General features: G+C 47.6%; 1 protein-coding gene and 2 non-coding genes across 3 annotated transcripts; all 3 read right to left on the bottom strand.

Annotated features, from left to right (window-relative positions):
* Positions 1 to 13867: 13867 nt before the first annotated feature.
* Positions 13868 to 19699, bottom strand: RPSA (ribosomal protein SA). Its single transcript, XM_047875003.1, has 7 exons — positions 19606 to 19699; positions 18629 to 18794; positions 17483 to 17601; positions 15446 to 15691; positions 14589 to 14717; positions 14317 to 14482; positions 13868 to 14025 (listed from the first exon to the last, which is right to left on the bottom strand). Exons 2-7 carry the CDS (start codon positions 18759 to 18761, stop codon positions 13931 to 13933), a joined length of 888 nt encoding a protein of 295 aa, XP_047730959.1. The 5' UTR covers positions 18762 to 18794; positions 19606 to 19699; the 3' UTR covers positions 13868 to 13930.
* Positions 15236 to 15384, bottom strand: LOC125175864 (small nucleolar RNA SNORA62/SNORA6 family). Its single transcript, XR_007156027.1, has one exon. It is a non-coding gene; the product is annotated as a small nucleolar RNA SNORA62/SNORA6 family (small nucleolar RNA).
* Positions 17669 to 17819, bottom strand: LOC125175865 (small nucleolar RNA SNORA62/SNORA6 family). The gene has a single exon (XR_007156028.1). It is a non-coding gene; the product is annotated as a small nucleolar RNA SNORA62/SNORA6 family (small nucleolar RNA).
* Positions 19700 to 21944: the final 2245 nt, after the last annotated feature.

Here is a 21944-nt window from a genome sequence, read left to right as displayed (position 1 = left end):
CTCAGAACTTGCCTGCTCCTCCTGAAACCCTGCCTCCCTCCATTCGAGCAAACCCTGACTCTTCTGATACATGGCATGGTGCCCATAAAGACCCGGCTGAGAGAGAAGCCGTCGGGAATGATCCAGCTCCCAGCCGTCCTGCCACCTGACCCCAGACATGTGAGGAAGCCCAGCCCAGGTCTGCTGAGCCTGGCCCGGACCAGAGGAAGCACCCGGCGGAATCTCGACTTCAAGTGTTACTGAGTTGAGGTACAGTGCCCTGCAGCAACAGACGGCTTGTATACTATTCAAACTATTTGTTCTCCCCACTCTTCCCTCTTCCACCTCTCTGTCCGGACCCTGTCACAGCACCTCCACATGAGAGTTTCTAAAAAAGCGTTTCCCCAATTATTATTGTTTTTTTACATGGAGCCCCCTGTGTCAGAATGGCCTAGAGAACCTTTTGGAAATACGGAGTCCCGGGAATTGCCAGGAATCTCTGGGAGTGCAGGATGAGAATCTTCAAGTTGACAAGTTCCTCTGTGCCTTAAGACAGGGTTGTTTTTTTTTAATTTTTGTTTTAGTTTTTAAAAAAGTTTATCATAAGACATGTTAAAAATTTTTTTTAATATTTACCTACTATTGAGAGAGCGCAAGCCAGAGAGGGGCAGAGGGGGTGGGGGAGAGAAATCCCAGGCAGGCTCTGTGCTGACGGTGCTGGGTTTGAACTCGCAAACTGGGAGATCGTGACCTGAGCCAAAATCAAGAGTCAGACGTTTAATGGATGGAGCCACCCAGGCGCCCCTCACGAGACATGTTTGGACAGGTCCCCTTCCTCATCCACAGTCGCTGCAGGGGTCCGATTGCCCCATCCAGATGTTGACCTCAGAAGATAACCCTGGAGAGTCTGGAAGACGTCAGCAGTACAGTGTGCGACCCTGAGAGCTGGGGGCGCCCAGCTTCCCCTTCTCCTCTCCGTGGCTCCGTGCTCTGCTCCGGCCACTCGCAGGGCTGACTCACCGGGCCAGCCTTCTCTCAGGCTGATCTCTCAGCCCAGGCACTTCTGAAGACTGAAAATGAAGCGGGAGGAGGAATCAGGGCGAGGTCTCGGAAAATGGTCCTGCCATTCGATTGACTTCGCGTTCAGGAGTTCACTCAGGACATCAGTTTTACAATAATTCTCTGCGGTGCTCCTGAGCTTGCCTTTCTAAGAAAAGGGGCCCCGGATCCGGGCCCTAAAGAGAAGAGAGTCAACCTTCTCTCCACCCTCTGCTTTACCATCTCACTCCTCCAGAAGGTGAGTCCCTAGGAGAGCGCTTAGCCCAGGCCCACCACCACGTCTTTTCCCTCCTGCGGGCTCTTCCCGGACTGGCTGAGGGCGAGTGCTCAGAAGGTCTCGCGGGCTGCCCAGCCAAGTGCTCGCTCACGGGCTACCCGCTTGTGGCTGGAACACTGAAGACCGAGGGCTGACCTCAGTGACTTAGAACAAAGGGATCGTGTGAGCCGTGAAAACCCTGAGGTGTCCTGATCCCCAACACGCAGCTCCTGAGTAAAGGGTTCCCCACGTCCAGGCTTAGACCAGACTTGGCCGCTTCTACCAAGAGCTTGTCTGACAAAGACCTTGACAGACGCGGTTGGATTTAGCCCTTCACCAGTGGATTTAGCCACCACGGAGGCGGGACAGGTGAGTTTCCTAAGCCCACGCCGTGGAAACAGACAAATGCATGAACGTCAACACAGATGATAGAGTTATGAAGGCCCGGTTGTGACGGTAGCCGGGACAGGGACGACCCTTAAATCCTCCGTTGGTGGCCCAAGGTTCGATGCCTATATCCTACCACTGCCTGTTTCTGGATGAAAGAAGAAGCCTTAGCTGTTTGTCGGTCACTGGGTCCTTTTTCCTTCAAATATTAAGTGTCCCCCCCAAGCTACTTTTCCCACCAACCTCCTTCGTGCTGTTCTTTTTCCCCAGGAGTCACTTGGACTTGGGACTTACACTTGAGATCCAGCATCCGTAGACAGACGCCCTTCTTTTTTTTAGACAATAACCAAGCCCAGAGAAGAGACCCAAGGAGGAATTTGGGGAGGTGACATCTGAACTCTAAGAATGTTATTACTCTTTCTTGAGAAGGAAGGAAACAGTCGCTGGATGCCTGCCACGTGCTGTCATTTCACAAAGATGTCCTTTGTCCTTGAACGGCCTCGGGTACACATTGCCATCCTTGGATGTGTGAGAACATGGACAGAAAATGCATTCCTTTCTTTGCAGGAGATGATGGCCAGTAGGTGCCAGTGGGGTTACAGGTACTTTAGCTAAATTGCCTCCAACTAGTTCTCACGACTCCTGCTGGAAGACCGCCGGATTCGATTCCAGCTTTAGCTGTCCTGCTCCGGTGGACTGAGGTTAACAAAAGATAACGGCTACAAAAAATGGAAAACTCATCCAGTGGCTTCATTCTTGTAGGGGTCAACTCCCTTCCAGGATCCACTTTCCACTTACTTTTTTTTTTTTTTTTTTTTTTTTAGTATCTTACAGCAACAGTTTTTGACATTTCCACCACAGAGATTTTAATAGTTATCCGTGCAAGATCGTCTGATAGGAGCAGCTTGGCCATTTCTTTTTTTTTTTTTTTTTTAATTTTTTTTTTCAACATTTATTTATTTTGGGGACAGAGAGAGACAGAGCATGAACGGGGGAGGGGCAGAGAGAGAGGGAGACACAGAATCGGAAACAGGCTCCAGGCTCTGAGCCATCAGCCCAGAGCCTGACGCGGGGCTCGAACTCACGGAGCGCGAGATCGTGACCTGGCTGAAGTAGGATGCTTAACCGACTGCGCCACCCAGGCGCCCCGACAGCTTGGCCATTTCAAAAGCGGGTCCAGTGTGTTAGCAAAGTTCTGTGAAATACGGGTCGAGTTTCATGACTGACCCTTAAACTACAGATGGCACTTGCACAGGAAGGTTGCCCTTTAGGTGCCATGTTTAGGGGGGTGCCTCGGGGGCTCAGTCAGTTAAGCGTCCGACTTCTGCTCAGGTCATGATCTCACAGTTCGTGGGTTCGAGCCCCGCATCGGGCTCTGTGCTGATGGCTCAGAGCCTGGAGCCTGCTTTGGAATCTGTGTCTCCCTCTCTCTTTCTCTGACCCTTCCCCGCTCAGGCTTTATCTCTCTCTCAAAAATAAATGAACATTTTAAAAAACAAATAAATGATTAAAAAAAAAAATGCAAAACATGTTTAGGACTCCTCACTGGAAATAGCTTTTGGAACCAGATTAGAAGTCATAGAACCTGGTCTCGTTCATAAGAGCCAATTTCTATTTTCCATCCCAAGTGGTAATGTGCAGTTTAACTGCCCTTTTATTTGCCTCATTGATTCCAAACTTCTTTCAGTTTTTATGAGAAATTTAGTTCATTCTCTTGTAAGGATTTCTCACCTTGGAAAATATTTCAAAGCCCTTTGAGCTAAGGACTTTGAGAGGGGGGCACCCCAGAGGAGTTCCATGGTGGTAATGAGCTGTCACCTCCCAAGTGGAGTGGCTACACTGCTGCCCAAGGGGATTCTTTAGAAGGCAAGAACAAGAACTCAATTAGATTTATCTGGGTTGTTCCACAAAAGCAGACCTCAATCTAGGATGTGTATAATACGCACCAGGTTCTTTGTGCAGAGTTAAACTGGATATTCTTTACTTCACTGAAAATTTTCAGTCTCATATTTAAGGTGCTGGTCTCCTGAACAATGGTAGATGGCATTTTAACAACCGGTTGGGGTCTGTGCTATGGTAAGTAATGTACTAGCGTGGGTCCTGGAAGGTTCGAACGAAATGAAATCGTCTAAGACAAAAGACAAGAAAAAGCAACCCGAGATAGGGTCATTCTGGGCCTGCTCAGACTGGGATGGCAACCGGGATGGGACAGCATGTCCTTCTCAGCCTCAAGAAGGTGTGGTGAGAAAGACGCCCGTTCCCAACCACGCCTGCTCATTGTGAATGTCCTGCTCATCTGAGTTGGAGGAAGTCCTCTGGTGATACTGAGCCCCTCGGATTGCCCATCACTGGCAAGATACCAGGGGTTCCAAGCAATTCCTTGTGAATCTGTCACAAAAGGGACGCTTTCCCCCTGGCCTTTGACCTGTCTCTTGGTGGATCCCTTGTGAAGGTGAGAGCCCGAGTGACAGGTGAGAAGCCACGTTTTAAGCACCGGGTGTCACGTTCTGGTCCTGAGCACCAGATCTCAGATGGTGGGAAAGGCACAGATCCTCACCAGGGTTTGGAAAATACTAGCGAGGAAACGTCACATGCAGAGTTCCTCTGCCCTCCTGTGGTTAACAGGATGACTGATAGTGACCTGTCAGGTGCCCTGCTTAGGTTTGTGGATTTAGATGAACTAAAGCCATAAATTCCTCCACTTTCCCAATTTAGATGGTAGTCTCTATTACAGGCATGGGTAAGGTGAAAGATATAAATTCTTTGAAAAAGCAAATGGAAGGTTTTTCTCAAGTACTGTATCTTTTTTGGGGTGTTTTTTTTTTCTGTTTTTAAAAATTTTTTTTCAACGTTTATTTATTTGTGGGACAGAGAGAGACAGAGCATAAACGGGGGAGGGGCAGAGAGAGAGGGAGACACAGAATCGGAAACAGGCTCCAGGCTCCGAGCCATCAGCCCAGAGCCCGACGCGGGGCTCGAACTCCCGGACCGCGAGATCGTGACCTGGCTGAGGTTGGATGCTTAACCGACTGCGCCACCCAGGCGCCCCTCAAGTACTGTATCTTTAATTCATAAACCAACCATTTTACAGGAAAAAAAGAAGTGGTATAGATCTCTCTCTTTCTCTCTCTCTCTCTCTCTCTCTCTCTGCTTTTTAGTGCCTTCACATGATAAATGCCTTTCTATTTGTCTTCTTTCCAAATTGCAGGGTAAATTCCTGGAGGGTAGGGAATGTTACTAGCTCTTTGTCAGATCCCATGTCCCTAGCTCAAGGAAGAGCACATGTTTTCAGCAAATATCGTTGAGTAGCAAAATTACAAGGTGTAAGAGTTTACAGTATTTTTCTCTTTGTTTTTGCAGCACTGGCAGGCAGTGGCTTTTTTATTTGATCACCTTAGGCATAGATTATTGCCGGTAGAGGGGATCGTATGCTACCAAGACCCATTTCCTTTAAAAAATATATATTTTTTAACATTTATTTATTATTGAGAGACAGAGAGACCTAGAGCATGAGCAGGGAAGGGGCAGAGAGAGGGGGAGACACAGAATCTGAAGCAGGCTCCAGGTTCTGAGCTGTCAGCACAGAGCCTGACACGGGGCTCGAACCCACAAACTGCGAGATCATGACCCAAGCCGAAGTCAGGCGCTTAACAGACTGAGCCACCCAGGCGCCCCTACCAAGACCCATTTCTCGTGGCATGGCGAAATGCTCAAAGCAGTAAGCCTTGCCGCCTCTCTCTGGATATTGAAATCAAAACAGATCAGCAATTGCTCTCCACCTGAGGTGAAAGGCAAAGAAACGACCATGAATCAGATTAACAAAAGTCAGTGCTTTGTATGGTGGGCGATGATACTCTGAACCCCGAACTCTCTTTTGTCGCTACTAACCCTGCGAGTTCAGAAAATGTCCCTGTCATGTGGTCCCCGAGCCGCAAGGATTTTCACGATAGCTGTGTTTGTAAAAGGAGAAATTTTGTCAAATGTGAAAAATAGGAAAACAAACACACAAACTACGTGGTGGCCACGTGACAGTTCATTACATAACTAACCTATGCAATAGGTACGAACACTATAATATCACGGAGAAGTGCTTACCGTCAATTCTGTAGGAAAGTCAGCTGGCTCTTGTGGTGTATAATTGCCTAACTGCATCGCCTGAGAAGTTCATTGCTATGATACAAAGGAGCGGCGATAGCGGGCATCCGTTTCTTTCCGACCGTGGTGAAAATGCCTCTAGGATTTTCCATCACAGCAGCTGCCTATTGTGGAATGACCAACTTTCCCAAAGTGAAGCTGCTTTTTCATTTCTTCTGCTCACAAACACTCAAGAGCTTGACAGGAATGACTTCCCCTTGGCTCCACACGGCATCCGCAGAGATGGCTCAAGCTGAGACCGGACCACCCACTTCCAGTCCGGATCACCCCCATGACTGGAAAGCGAATGCAGGCTGTGGGCTAGCAGCCGCGGGTCGCGGGTCTGGGAGCAGGGGGCCTTGCTTCTTCTCCAAGTGGGCTTCTGCCCTGGATGATGGCTGTGTTCCCAGAACAAGTGTCCCAAGAGACCCAGGCCGAAGGGGGTGGGCACTCTTATGCTCTATCCTTGGAAACCACCCAGCATCATTTCCACTGTTGCTTATTAGTGGAGGGAGTCGCAAAGTTCCACCCAGGTTGAAGGAGGACACAGATTCCACCCATGAGATAGTGGCAAGGTTGCATTATATAATGAGTGGGGATGAGAGACATTCTTCTATTCCAAATTGTTTTTAGCGTTTCTTTTTGAGAGAGAGACAGAGTATGAGGGGGGTGTGCAGAGAAAGAGATAAGGAGACACAGAATCCGAAGCAGGCTTCAAGCTCTGAGCTGTCAGCACAGAGCCCAATGTGGGGCTCGAACTCACCAGCTGTGAGATCCTGACTTGAGCTGAATGAAGTCAGACGCTTGACAGACTGAGCCACCCAGGTGCCCCGACATTCTCTAGTCTCAAGTTGACATTTGAACCTCTCTTATTAACAAAGACATTGAAACGCTTGATCTTCGAAATGCCCCCTCTGCTCTTTGTATATATTTTATTGAATGCTTTTTTTTCCTCTTTTTGGTTTTTACCCCAGAAATTGGATGCTTTCTTTGTTTCAATAATGTTTACCACCAAGGAATGCATCTCTAAGGATGTTACTAAATAATGCCAAACTGTACCAATTTATACGCCCACCAGGGAGTGTGAGAGCTCCTGTTCCAAGCCCTGTTACCATAATCTGATTTTACCGGATTTCTTTCTTGTTGATGGTAGGTTTGTAATGGAAAAGAACACGTGGATCCTACTTTACTCTCGCCTTCCTTCATGCCATCTTTCCAAAGAGTGAGAATGTTATCTCCTTTAAAGTCTCCCCCTTCAGATGCATAGCTCGTAACTGTTTGACTTGGTTATACAGAAATATCTGGCCGAGTATATGGAGACCAGAGGTAGAATGTGCCTATATTAGCAAAACTCTGGATCCTGCCATTTCTGCTTTAGTGGCTGGCTAGAATTAGCTGGAGTTCTTGTCTCTCTCGTGACTTTGCTCAAAGCAGTCAAAAAATGGTCAACATAGGCCATCATTCTGGATCTTTCCTACCATTTCCCTAATGCTACATAATCGATCCAATTGTAGTCTACCCTCCAAAATAATGCAGGTAATAAAACCTGACCAAACATTCTACCACCAGGTAATCTGAGGTACCAGTTTCCCAGTCTATGCCCAACAAAAATCAGGGGACCTATTACTATGGAAGAAGGAAGGATGGACATTGGTGGACCACGAGCACTCTTGGCCACAGCCTCCTTCTGGCATCACTTTTGCCCCCCTTATTAACTTTTTGTTTTCTGGAAAAGTCTTTAGATTATCCCAGTTCTTGGATAACAGAGCTGGGTGGACCATTCATGTTTCTCATTCGACCGTCTCCCGTCACCATTGATGGGAACACTTGGGTATTCTTGTCTCCTCGGCTGCTTTCAAGAACACTTGCATTTTTGGTGTTTCCATGATTCCTCAACAACGTAAAGGATACGTTTTTAAAAATTGATCCTACTTGGTACACAGTGGGATTCCTGAATTTGCGGATGCATGAGAATTTCAGAAAGTTCTCAGCCTTTTGACACCGACTTTCCTCATTCTCTCTCTCCTCTCCTGCTGCAATTCCCAGCTAGATGTTTGACATTTTCATTTTACCTTCTGTGTATCTTCTCTTTCTGATTTTCTGTCCCTCTGTTCTTGTAATTTCTTCCCATGTTTTTCGAGTTCACCAGACTTTTCTCCAACAGTGTCTTATTGTTAAATCTGCTCTGTTTCTTTTAAATTGTGATGATCATATTTCTTCATTTCTAAGTTGCAAATGCAGAGTAGTCATAGACATTGTTTTGAAAACCAATTTACTTAACAGAATCATATCCATATGAAATGATATACACTAATACAAAAACAAAAACAAAAGTCCTCTATCAGGGATTTTGAAATAAATGTCAAACCAGCCCTTCATTCCTTCAGGCTTACAGGCCTGTGAGGCCCCGGGCACGGTCCTATATATGGCCATGATGGTCTGGCGAACTACTTTCCCAGGCTCAAGGCTGTGCCTTTCTCTTGCAAAGCATAAACTGAAGATACCTTTGGGTTAGGATAGGGCATTGGGTAGAAGGGAAAACAGAGGTCAATGGCTGAGTAGGTGGTGGAGGGCCTTTTGGTGGGGACATGATCATGGGCACTTCTTGGCAATGTGGGGTGTGCCTTGTGCCAGTGTAAGCTGAGCCAGCCACCATCGAGAGGGGAAAGTGCTCCTTGGGCCATTGTCTTTCATTAAGGGTACAGCGAGGGACAGAACTGGGGTACATGTCTATGCAGTTAGAGATTTTTTTCCTGGTCCCCAACTCATTTCCAGACATATCTAAAGGAGAAGGGAGAAAAAATGTAGGTGAATTTTCCAGGGGGCAGACAGGAGATCTACACCTTTCACATAGCAAGGGCTCCAAGAGACTCGATGGCCTCTGGTAAAGGCCCCCAGCCCCCCATGAGAGTAAACCTCTCTCAGCTCCACTTGGTGAAGCTGCGTGGAGACTCCTTCCAGAGGGGTTTCTTCGCGCTCTTTTTTTATTCTCCCCCACGATTCTCTCCATTTGTTTCTCTTTTCTATAGCCTAATGCCTAGGATTCTTGTTTTAGGCAAACCTTCTCCGTGTTCCCATCACTTCTGTCCCCACAGAAAATGGTTTCCTTGTTAACTAATGACTCGCCTCCCCGATCAAAATATATGCCACAAGGTCCCAAGCTTTGATTTCATTCACTACTCTATCCCCAGTGCTTAGCATAATGTCTGCTCTAGAGTAAGTCCTTAATAAATATTTGTTGAATGTTGAATTCTGATTTTACTTGAGATTCTTGGCAGAGATAAAACTGATTAATTCTTGGGTTATTCCTAAGTGAAGCCTGCTGCACTTAGCGCCAGAAGTATGACAGGCTCTGCTCTACTCAAGGAGTACAATGTGTGGCTTGGAGGTTTGGCGCAGGTGTTTCATGGATGGAATTTAGTAATGCCACCCTTGCCTTGCACAAAAGGTCTGGACTGCTCAGGCGGGGTCAGAAGCCCCATGGCAACGGTGACATTTACCATCGGATATCCACATTATTTAGAATATGGATAAAGTTGCTACGAGATCCCCAAGAGTAGTTTCGTAAGGGGTACGGCTTAAAACATCTTGAGTACCTAGGAATAAATTTACCAGAAGATGTGCAAAACTTCTCCAGGAAAACTTACAAAATTCCATTGAGGGAAGGACATAAAATGAGAAACTGGCAAGAGATAAAGGTTGTTCGTGGATCAAAAAACCCAATGCTGTAAATCAGTCGGCACTGCCCCAAATTATAGAATCAATGCGATCCCAACTGGGTTTATAGTAGAACCGTGCTAATTGTTTTAAAAAACGTATATGACAAGGAACCGATCAATAATAGCCAAGACCCTCTTGAAGAAAAGAAGGCAGGAGGATTGCCATACCTGTTGCCATAATAGATTATGAAATCCCAGTAAAAAGGGAGGACAGTGGGGCACTGGCCCAGGGACTGACCCACAGAGCAGAGGGTAGAAGAGGGAGGCCATGGGATCCTGCATGGATGGACCCTGGACTTTGAGAGGCAGGGGTTCTGACCACTGAGGAAAGGACGGTGTCTTCAACAGAAGTTACTGCGGTTCGTGGCTGTGTTTTTATAGGATTTTGTATACGGTTGTGAAACCATCTGACGTTATCTGGTGAAGTTGGAGTTGAAGGCCACTGTGGGGAAATTTTGGTGCACTGGGATCAAAAAATGTTCAAAGGAGCTCTGTTGACAATGGCCAGAACATGGAAATAACCCAAATGGTCATTCAGGATATTGATGTCATGGACGACTCTGTAGGAACATGGCAACGGGGATGAAAGGCACAGAAATAACACCGAGGACAAGAAGCAAATCACACAAGATATGCTATGTTTCCATCTACAGGAAGCTCAAAAACAGGGAGACTAGAAACAATCCTTGAAAGGGCCTACTTAGCTAAAACAATCAAGTGAACCAAGGGATTGCAGGAGAGGAGCCCTGTGACTTCTCGGGACAAGGAACAGGACGTTCCCATGGCAACCTTCTCAGGTCCCGGCACCTTTCTGTTTCAAAACCTGCGTAAGGATTGCAGAGGCCTTCGTTTGATTCTTATTCAAGGATATACAAGTATGTCTTTTGTCATCATCTGCATATATGGTACATTTGACAATTAAAAATTATTTTTAAATTCCTTACTAACAAAAGACAATGTGACACGTAGAATGTTTACTACATGCCCGGACTACATTCAGCAATCCCTGAATCACATCCCTATGAATATCCCCATGCCAGGGTCACTTGGGCCACTTGATGACATTGTCTCTTGCCCAGAGCCACACAGGAGGAAGGGGCTGAGCAGGGCTTTCATCGTCTCAGGCGTGTCTGATTTCAAAGCCCGCTTCTGCTATCCTACCTAGTGGCACATGAGGTCAACAGTCATGCAATGGCCAGGGTCCCTTCACGGGTCACTGGGATATATGAGGGTGTCCTTCGTGCTCGGCCATGACCCAGACCAGACCCAGTCTCACCCGCCCACTCCTCAGAAGACCACAACCCAAGCCAATCTCAGGGAGCGCAGCCCGTTCCTGAAACACCACGTGAGCCCGCGGCTCTCACGTAGGGGAACGACTCACACCCTAGTGAAGTTCAAAGCAGGCGACGCAGCTGCCTGTGCTGAGCCACGTGCCACTGGACAAGGTGCCAGAGAGAGTGGGCACCTCAAGCCTTGGTGGGAGCCTCAGGCTTGCCAAATGGAGTTTGCCTCTCCAGCTCCTTCATAAACGCTCAGTAAATCTCTACCATTTACTCTTAACCACTTGCTCTGTTCAGAGAGTGCTTAGTGCTATCTCCCAAGTGTCAGATTCGGTATTAGGCTGAATCCAGTGGGGATGCCGATTTGCCCTTGCACTGGGATGCGAGACACATGTCCTACGGAAGGAGAAGTCCCCAAGGTATTTAGGAAAGTGGGGGGAGGAGGGGGGAAACTCTACAGACCTCTGTATGGAATTGTTTCTGTGAGTTTAGAAGACAAAACCCGAGATGTGCATCCAGAGCTGGAAGCTGTGGTAAGAACAAGAAAATCCTGAAGCCGGAGGCTTAATCGCATGTTAAGCATTGTTTCCACAATAAAGAAAAAAGCTGTGTATTATTCACAGCAGTTTCCAGGGTCAGGTGGGACAAGAGATCTGTCTGGGAAGACCGTGCCTGGGTGACTAGAGGAGGCCCACTCGGCCAACTCAAGCGCAGTACCGGGGAGGGAGGGGTCTCCCTCCTTGATCCAGTAGTAGTCCCTGAAGACTCAAGGCTGCCAACGCCCATGGGGGAAAGCCCCAGTGGCAGGTGGCAAGGCGAACACTTGGAGGGGGAGATTAGTCACTTAGATTCAGCAGCGCTCGGGCACTGACCATCAGGTAGGCACCACTGAGCCGAAAAACGGGTGTTTGAATTAGTTTAAGATGCTTTTCCACATTGGGCTGGCTCAAAGGCACTGGCCTGCAGCCATATTGGCCCGGAGTGGAGTGACTTAGGTCTGGGCCACCTTAGGTCCTGGGTTGGGGCAGAATCTCAGTTGACGTGAGGAACAGAATCTAATTCTCCTGGAGGCAGCGAGGAGGGTGTGAGGCCCCGGGCAAGCTGAACCCAAGTAGGATCTGTGAGAAATTCCATCTGGGATCTGGCTGTATTACATTGGGCATCAACCAACTGTGCCAAGGGAATCCCGTCTCTGGTCTTTTCGGTCTGGGGTTCAAGTTGGAGGAAACCCAACCGGGAAAAAGGCTGTTGGTGGAACTGCTGTGGGAAGCCAGGAGGCAAGGGCCAGAGCAAGGAGCAAAAGCAATGCAGACAGGTGCCCAGGTTGGAAGGCACGGGCCCCTAGTACACATGGCTTGAGGGTAGGGATGGGAGCTGGGCCAGCAATTACCAGTCAACATGTGATGTCAGGACTATTTTCTGGAACATAGACTAAATTGCCAGGAAACCTAGTTTTCCTAGTCCTTTCGGGAACAGCCTCCTCCACCTCCTCCACCGCAGAATCTGATAAATGAGCTCTTAGCACCATTCACGCCACCCCTAACCCCAAGGTCTTCCGGGTCCTCCTCCCGCACCTGTCCCTCACTCCAGCCATCCCGAATCCAGGAACTGGTGGGGCTGACCTTTTGGTAGCACTTGAAAGTGCTATGGGTTCAAGGTCTAAGCACATCAGAGCTTTGCAGGCCAACGGTAGAGGCGTCCCTTGCTCTGAACAGTCAGTGCAGAATCCCCATGAAGCTACTGATGCTTGGGCTACAGGATCCCTTCATTACCCCTGCACCCTGGAAGGAGCCCCGGGAATAAGGGACCGTGAACATGCACAGCTCTCCCAAGAGGGAAGATTTCTCCATTCTCATTTTTTTTTTTTAAGTTGAGAGTGGGCACGTGAATGGGGGAGGGTAGAGAGGGAGACGATTCCAAGAAGGCTCCGCTCGGCACTGCTGGTACAGAGCCCAATGTGGGGCTCAAACCCACAAAGCTAAGGTAATGACAAGGGCCAAAACCAATAGCCTGATGCTTAACCGACTGAGCCACCCAAGCATTCCCCTTAAGAGAAGTTATAATGGGTCAAATGTTATTGTGAAATCAGGAAAGCTGCTAGACATTTTAAAGAATTGAAAATGTGTAGTAAATGGCAAATATGGAGAACATCATCTAATGCCCTTTCCATACACCCATACAACCCTCCTAGAACCTGTAGGCAAGCTGACCTGGTGACAGGCTGGGGGCCCTCTGGTGGCTCCAGAGTAGAAGGCATCCCACCCCGGCCCTAGGCAGGCTTTTCAAATGCCAGATGTTATCCAAGGTTTGGCTGCGTGCACAACAGCAGGGTGGTGACTGAGAATCAATTTCCTTCACAACTGACTCGACACAATTTACCAATGCAGATGGTAATACAAGAATACTGGGTCGGACCTAGGGAAAAATATTTCCAGGGTTACCACCTATTTACAATTATTTAAATCTACTTTCACAACAGCTGTTCCCTACGCAAAAGGGAAGTGCAGGGAAACTCCCAAGAAAGCAGCACTGTCTTCTAACTAACGTGGACTTTAAGGTGTGTATACATACAACGGACTACTTGGCAATGAAAAAGCATGACATCTTGCCATTTGGAACGTGAATGGAACTGGAGGGTATTATGCTAAGTGAAGTTAAGTCAAAGACAGGTACTTAACAGAAGACTACAGGGGAAGGGAAGGAAAACTAAGTTACAGAGAGGGAGGCAAGCCCTAAGAGACTCTTAAATACAGAGAACCGAGGGTTGATGGAAGTGGGGGATTGGGGGGGGGATGGGAACTGAGGAGAGCACTTCATGGGATGAGTACTGGGTGCTGTATGTTCAGTAGTGAATCACAGGAATCTACTCCTAAAGCCAAGACTACACCGTAGACACTGTATGTTAGCTAACTTGACAAATGATCAAAAAACAAAATTTTATTTAAAAAAATGGAAAAAAAAGAGTGGGCTTTAGAAGTAAAAGGAACATCAAGACCTGAAGTAATGCCAGGCATCTTGATTTGGAATGCAAAACAGACAGACATGGACCCAACTTATAGAAACGGTTTATTTTCCGTCAACCTTATTTCCATTTTGCTTCTCCGCAGAAGAGCAGCTCAAGACCACTCGGTGGTTGTTCCCACCCATTCGGTGGCCTGAGCAGTGGGGGCTGCAGACCAGTCTTCCGTGGCGGGCTGAGCGCTCCAGTCCTCTGTTAAGGAAACACCAAAGAACAGTCAGGCCCCTTAAGTGTTCTCGTCACCCTACCCCCACCCCCACCCAGCACCATGCCCTGAATCCCACCAGATACACATTTCAAAGGACAAACACCCGAGGCCAAACCACTTCAAAAACACCCAACTCCCATCTGTCAAGTTAGCAGCTCAGCTATAGCACACCGGGATGAAAACCTTCCGACGCTACATAGCCAGGGAGATCCTTCAAGCTAGACTGAAAACCCCCCAAGATGCAAGCCGCCAGCCTGAAGCATCAGGACCCGTACCAGTGGGGAACTGCTGGATAGGCACGGAGGGCACCTGCACGCCTTCGGACCAGTCTGCGACCTCAGGCTGCGTAGCAGTGAACTCAGGAGCTGGAGCAGTCCATTCACCCTGAAATTCCTCCTTGGTCACAGCCTTTTCGGCAGCAGCCTGCTCTTCCTTTTCAATCTGGTGAAGACAAAGCGTACAGGGACCAGTAAATTTTACTTCTTGAGCACAAACCAAGAGGTCTGATTTACTTACGTGTCCACAAGCCTTTGGGGAGCAAACTTACCTCTTCAGGATCCCTATAGAAGTAGAGGTCAGGCATGACCTCCCAGGGGTGTTCACGGGAGATGGTGCCACGCATGCGCAGAACTTCCCGGGCCAGCATCCACCACATCAGACCCACCGAGTGAGCTCCCTGCGGGAGTGCCAGGTGTTAACAAGTGCGCTTGGTCAATCCCCAACAGCATGTCCTTCCCCAATTCACCCATCTGTCCCATCATCCAGGTCCTCGGTACCAAGAGATAGGAGACCCGTCTCTTGGTTTGCAGAGAGTGTACTTCTAACAGAGCACTCTAGAAATTCGTCTCCATCTTGATGGTCACTGGAACCAGAGGGATTAAAACACAACAATCAAGACTCCACCCATGAAATATAATACCTGTGAGTGCCTGGACACTGATACTGCTATTAAAACATCTCTTTGGGGGATTCTTACACGGAACCAGGGTTTTGAGACCCAGGAAACCGGGCCAACTTGAATCACAGGCAACCCACCTTTTTAGGATTTCATAGCAGTTCATCCAGTTGCTCTGAAAACAGAAAGGCCTAGTAATGCCCAAGAGGCCCAAGCAGTTAAGAAATACGGAGAAGAGCAGACGAAACCACACGCCGCTTAAATGATTTCTCCTTAAAGTTCTGACACACTCGAATCATACTTGTAGCAAGAATTACTATCAAACTCCACTCACTGGGCCAGAGACCCTTGTGGTGTTAGCGAAAGACTTGCCCCTCGTGTAGCACACTACCTACACTTGTGAGTTCATCGGCCAGAGCCTCAACTCCAAGCTCTAACAATGTGCAGAGGAATGCCCAGCTGTTTCCGTAGCGCTCTCGTGAGCTCTGGTGACGTCACAGCGTTATTACCTTGTTGTTGCAAGGGATGGCGATGTCCACATAGCGCAGAGGAGAGTCTGTGTTACACAGAGCGATGGTAGGCAGGTTAACGTAAGACGCCTCGGTGAGAGGCTGGTGGTCAGCCCTGGGATCGGTGACCACCAGAAGTCTGGGCTCCCGGAAGGCTGCCTGGATCTGGTTAGTGAAGGTTCCGGGAGTGAAGCGGCCAGCAATAGGAGTGGCTCCGGTCGCAGCAGCAAACTTCAGCACAGCTCGCTTGAAGAACGAACATCGAGAGTTACCAGCGCTCGAGAAATGGCATCGCAGGAACTCCCCCAAGCGTCCGTGTGCCGACACCCGGGTCTGTAACCGCTGAAGCGGCTCCCTTCCAACAGTGAAAACATCAAAGCACTTCAGACACCCGGTAATTCTTTGTCCTCCCGACAACTACTTGCAGAACTGGGGCCCAGAAACAGTAAGCACGCCCCACCCTCTGATCCTGTCCGGAATGCTCTCCCCACTCCCACCGGCTGGTTTCAAGAACCGGGCAGGTCACTCGTGTGCTTCCACATTCTTCACGGGGCCGTGACGACGAGTCAACACAGCACACAACAGTGCCCGACACACCAATAAGCACTTCTCTGCTCTGGTCGAATTCCACTGCAGCTACCCTATACACCACAACAACATACCCTTTCTTTTTACCCCGTAAAACTTATTTCCTGCATCCCTAAAAAAGGCAGAGTTATAGTTTTTCTGCTACATCCCAAGCCCCCTGCAACACTGCCTGCCCAATACGGACGCTCAGTAAATCTTTGCTGAGGAAAGCCATGAGAGTGGTCACTGGGTCCATTCTACAGCAATCCTTAAGTCTTCTACCGTGCACCAAACTAGGGGTCCTGATACAAGCCAGCCTCGGGAGAATAACCCCCTGCGCAAAACACATCTTCGGTTCGTGGCAATCAATTTTATGGTCAACCTAAACAATACAAACGAACCTGTCTTACTACACGATTTAAACATCTGTCAAAATCCAAGTCAAACATCTTTTTCAAATTAGAATTGGGGTCAATGAAATCCTTGCTAAACCTCCTGTAGTGGACTCTGGAACACATGTTTTAAACTCTTCAGGGCCACTTACATGTGGATTTTTTTTTTTTTAACAGCACTCTACAGTATTTTCCCTTCTGGCTTATTCTTTAAAATACAGTATGGGGGCGCCTGGGTGGCGCAGTCGGTTAAGCGTCCGACTTCAGCCAGGTCACGATCTCGCGGTCCGTGAGTTCGAGCCCCGCGTCGGGCTCTGGGCTGATGGCTCAGAGCCTGGAGCCTGTTTCCGATTCTGTGTCTCCCTCTCTCTCTGCCCCTCCCCCGTTCATGCTCTGTCTCTCTCTGTCCCAAAAATAAATAAACGTTGAAAAAAAAAATTAAAAAAATTAAAAAAATAAAATACAGTATGTAATACATACAGCATACAAAACGTGCTAATTGACTACTTTGGCTATCGGTAAGGCTTCCAAAGGTATTGAAGGCTATTAACAGCTGAGTTTTGGGGGAGCCAGAAGCTAAAACAGACTTTTGACCACATTGGGGGTTGGTGCCCCTAATCCACCGTGCTGTGCAAGGCTCAACCATAAATCAATTTTTAAGGAACCCACTGGTTTTCTCCACAGAAAAACAAAGAACTGTCAAAACAGAAATAGGGCAATACAAGTTTTACCCATTGGTTATTACAAAAACTAAGTTATTTACGCTAGCAAAGATCTCTACTCTTGCTTGGAGACTTGGATGACGACTAGCACCCTGTTAGAAAACCTTTCTGAAAAATCCTGGAGTTGACACCAAAGCTTGGACCCAGTGTTTCATCATCATCAAGAGAAAGGTCTGACTACAGAGACACATGATAAGCCATTTTTACAGGATTAGGTCAGTACCTAGAGGCACAAGAAAACACACAGGAAAAAACAAAGCTCAACACTCTACCAGATGCCAAGTAGCGTGTAAACCGAAAACACTGAATCCGGGCAATTCAAGATTTCTAAAAACCAAGCATTATTGTTTCCAAACCTGGCCAGTATTCCGGGATGAGATGACACTGACATCAGCTGGGTTTTCAATGGCAACGATGGCCCGAGCTGCCAGCAGAAGCTTCTCCCAGGTTCTCTTCAGATTGATGATGTAGATACCTAGGTGATGGCAGAAAGCTTTGTAGTACCAGACTTAATTTTCAAGTGGACTTTGTTCTAAAAGGCCGAATGTGGCAGCGAGTACTATCAATCTCCAGTCATAGAGGCAGGCTCTACTGGTGTTAGCGAAAATCCTGCAATTTATCTAGCACACTTCCGACACTCAGAAGTTCATCGGCCAAGGCTGGCCTCCACCCTGAGCTTTAATAGTGTGCAGCCTTAATTCGGTAGACAAAGTGCATCTTCTTGGTCCATTCCTGCCCTAAGCCTCCATCAAGGCCCCATCCAGATTCCGGTAAGTTTTCACCCACCTCCTGGTCTCCAGCCCCACTTTCCTTACAACCTGTCTCAATGCCAGATTTCACCCCAAACTGCTTCACAGCACACAACCCCCAGGCTTAAGTTCTTCAGTGGCTCCATCTGAGCTTGAAGCACTGCCTTGCCCAACGTACCTTCCAAAGTCTTCACACCCTACCTTCCCTTTTCTAGTACCTTCCAAGCCTCCTCATTAAGGTCTTAGTTCTTGCTCTACTTTACTCTCAGAATTCAGCTGAACGAAGGGAACGCCTGACCGGCTCAGTTAGAACATGTGATCCTGGGGTCAGGAGTTTGAGCCCCACATTAAGTACAGGTTACTCAAAAACAAAGATCTTAAAAAAAATAAAATTCAAATGAACCTGCTTTCAGTACCTGTGAAATACAAGACACTATGGAAGATAAACTAATGAGCTTCCTCATCATTTATACATCTCACAGCTCCTTCATGGCCCAACCTAAGTCCCAGAACCTATCAACTGACATACTCTTGCACTGGAGCCCAGAAAGCGGTCCTTCCAAAAACCACCAGTACGCTTTTGTTTTTTGCAAAAAAAATTTTTTTTTAAGATTAAGAGATGCATGCTGTATCAACTGAGTTGACCAGGTGCCCTACGTTCACTTAAGTCTCAAAGCTTACTTCCAATGTAGACATCTGGTTTCATTTATTACTTAGTTGGAATGCCCTCCCTCCCAAATCAAAGCAACTAACCATCACTTTTCCTTTTGTAGATGTACTGTTCCATCTGGAAGTCAAGGTTGGTGCCACCTAAGTGGGTTCCTGCGGCAAGAAATTTGAGGACATCCTCCTCCTTCATTTGCAGGACATCAAGGGCTCCGGACATTGTGAAAGTTTCCCTTTAAGTTACGACGGGAACCTGGAAAACAACGGTTAACCATCCAGCTATTTTCATTTCATTTCAGTGGGTTATGGGACCAGGTGCATTCTAACTACCCTGGCGAGCCAAGCAACCTATTTGAACACAGCCCAAGGACACCTTTTACAGTAGCGTAATGGAAAAAGACCCAACAGAACAGACCAATCCCACACATTACACAATTGCGGCACATCTTGAGTGCGTGGAGATGGGAAAAACACCCAAATAATTAAGCAAAATGAAAACGGTGATTTGCCACTTAACATTCCAGGGGGCAACCGGGAGTCGAGTTACCGATGAGCAAAAATAACCAGATGCGAACAAATTTATTTTCAGGCGGATTGAAGGCAGGGCGCTTCACAATTATTTCTCTCTACGGTCACAACTGATTTTCTACAAAACCTTGCCAGGTATCTTAACGCGAACGGGATACACCAAGCAGCCCAAACAGCTGTCGTAAACCGGGACCGGGGCCTGAGCTCACGGCCGGCCGAACGCCGGGGTCCGAAGCAACTGCAGCGCGGTACGCTGATCCTGTTTGCTGCCCCACGGCCGCCCAGCCGCAGCCCGGCCCGCACCCTCACCCGGTGCCCTGGCTCCAGCACGACCTCCGCGCGCTCCGGGGACACTGTGGGAACCCGCGGGCCCGAGTTCGGCCACGTGCGGGCGGCTGGGCGCAGAGCCGGAGATAGACCCGCTCTGCCTGCTGGCTTCCATCCCCAGTCCTCGCACCCCCTCACTCCAGCGGAAGGCTATTTTAATAGCCTTTGGGACTATTCGGGGGACGCCGGGAACCCCACAGGGGACTCACGCAAAACAACGCCGTATGGACCCCTCCCCGGGTAGCGCGGAAAAAGGCCGGCGGCCGGAAGTGACGTCCTTATATAGTCCGCCGCCAGCCAATGACAGCGAAAGCTAAGCGGAAGGGTGAATGGGCCGCCTAATCCAGCGGGGCCTTTTGCGACGTTAGTGCTTTCCGGCGCCGCGAAGGAGTTCCGCGGCGCGCGGCCACCTCCGCTGTAATTCATCAGGGACCTGCCGCTGGAGGCCGAGTCGGGTTTCTGGTCCCTGTCGTAAGTTGAAGTGTCTTTACGTAGGGAGCCATGTTGAGCACAGCGTGACAAAGTATTCGTTCAACAAAAGCCGGAGAAGTTATTTTCATTTCTTGGAGAGCAATTTATAAGTACGTAATTCAGATTTTGAAAGTTCGCTTACCGGAAATTTTCCTGAAAAACTTAAAAGGAAAACACTACAGATGGCAGGTTTCTTTTTCTAGAGGAAAAGGAATCAATGTCGATAGATTAGTAATTAAAAATTCATTCCGTTCATATAGTACTATGCAACCACTAAAGACCTGCAGGGTGGGAGAGATTATTTTAAAAAATTGAAGCCAGTATTAACTAAACTTCAATAATAAAAAAAATTGAAGCCCTGCACATTAAAAGATGATGGTAAAGAGACGGCCAAGTTATTATGTATTGGGTTTCCATCTTTGCTGCACTTGCGAATCACGTGGAGAGCTTTTAAACATATGCCCAACCCAGATTTAAAAAAATCTAATATGTGTATATATATATATATATATATATATATTTTTTTTTTTTTTTTTTTTTTAAAGAGAGTGCATGCTCGGGTGAGGGGGAAGGAGGGGACAGGGGGAGAAGCAGAGGGGGACAGAAGCAGAGGCAGAGGGCCTGAGCTGGGGTTCGAACTCATCAGCGGTGACCTGAACTGATGTCAGAGGTTTAACTGGCTAAGCTTCCCAGGCACTCCAAAAATCTGACTTTTTAAATGGAAGTATTGCCATAAAACATATTTGTATATATTGTGAAATGATCACCACAATGAATCTAGTTAAAACCTGTCACCATCCAGTTACAAAAAGTGTGTTTTTCTTGTGATGAGAACTTTTACCCTCTTAGCAACAGTGAAATACACAATATGGTATTATTACCTATATTACATTCCCAGGACTTAAAAAAATCTGATTCTTACAAGTACCTCCCTAGGTAATTTTAATGTGTAGCCAGGCTAAGAACCACTAATATACTAGTAGAGAAACTGGGTGAGTTTTTTTTTTCGTCTCATTTTTAGCATTTTTGAAATTTTCTGAGGAACACAGGTTAAAAAATTAAAAAAAAAAAACAAAACCCCATTGCAGCTGATAGAGAAGGAATGAAAACTTAGGAATGGGTTTAAGCATCCTTAGAAACTGCTGAAAATATCTGGAGACATTTTGGCTCCCAAAGAAAAAATAGCTATGTGGAAAATAGAACAGGTGGCTTTTAGGGGCAGTTTTCTGTCACTGTATGGCATGACTGGAGGGGCTTCCCCAGCCACCTCAACAGCTCCCTCCCATATGCACGCTGGAGTCCCAGGACTACTTCCTTTGTTGCAAGGAGGACACTGTACTGTAATTATGTTTGGGTGTTTGTCCACAAAATAGTATTTTTCTCACAAAACAACTTTGCTCTTGAGAACTAATCCACGCAAGGAAAATCCTTGGTGAGGAAATGAATCAACAAAAGTCCAAAGATGAAGAAGGTACTATAGTAAACCACGGTGGGGAGCCCATGGCCCAAGAGGCACTTGTCAAAGAAAATCTGTAGCGAGCAGCTAAGTGTCCTCCCCACCTTCCAGGGTCCCCGGTCGTCTGCACAAGTTTCTGCAACATTTTTTATCCGTGCCTGTTTTTTTTTTTTTTAATTTTTTTTTTGTTTTTTTGTTTGTTTGTTTGTTTGTTTTTTGAGACAGAGAGAGAGAGAAAGAGTGGGGGAGGGAGACACAGAATCCAGAGCAGGCTCCAGGCTCTGAGCTGTTAGCACAGAGCCCTTTTGCGGGGCTCAAACTCAAGAGCCATGTGATCACGACCTGAGCCGAAGTTGGATGCTTAACCAACCGAGCCACTCAGGCGCCCCCTCCCCTCCCCCTGTGCCCTTTTTAAATAAAACTCTCGGAATTTCCTTTGGCAAACTTTTGATCTTGGGCATTCATATTTAAAGAGAGAAAAACTCGGCTTAAGTTTTTTTCCAAATGCAGAATTGTGGTAGGGACTGTAGTTTTGGGGGGATACACTTCATGTGGCATTGGATGGCTAGAGGAGACCCTGTTCTGGTTTACAGCCGAGAGAATACGGAGGACGCCAAGTTG

This window comes from Prionailurus viverrinus, chromosome C2, assembly GCF_022837055.1.
Source record: "Prionailurus viverrinus isolate Anna chromosome C2, UM_Priviv_1.0, whole genome shotgun sequence".
Taxonomy (NCBI): Eukaryota; Metazoa; Chordata; class Mammalia; order Carnivora; family Felidae; genus Prionailurus; species Prionailurus viverrinus.
This window is presented reverse-complemented; position numbering and strand designations above follow the sequence as displayed.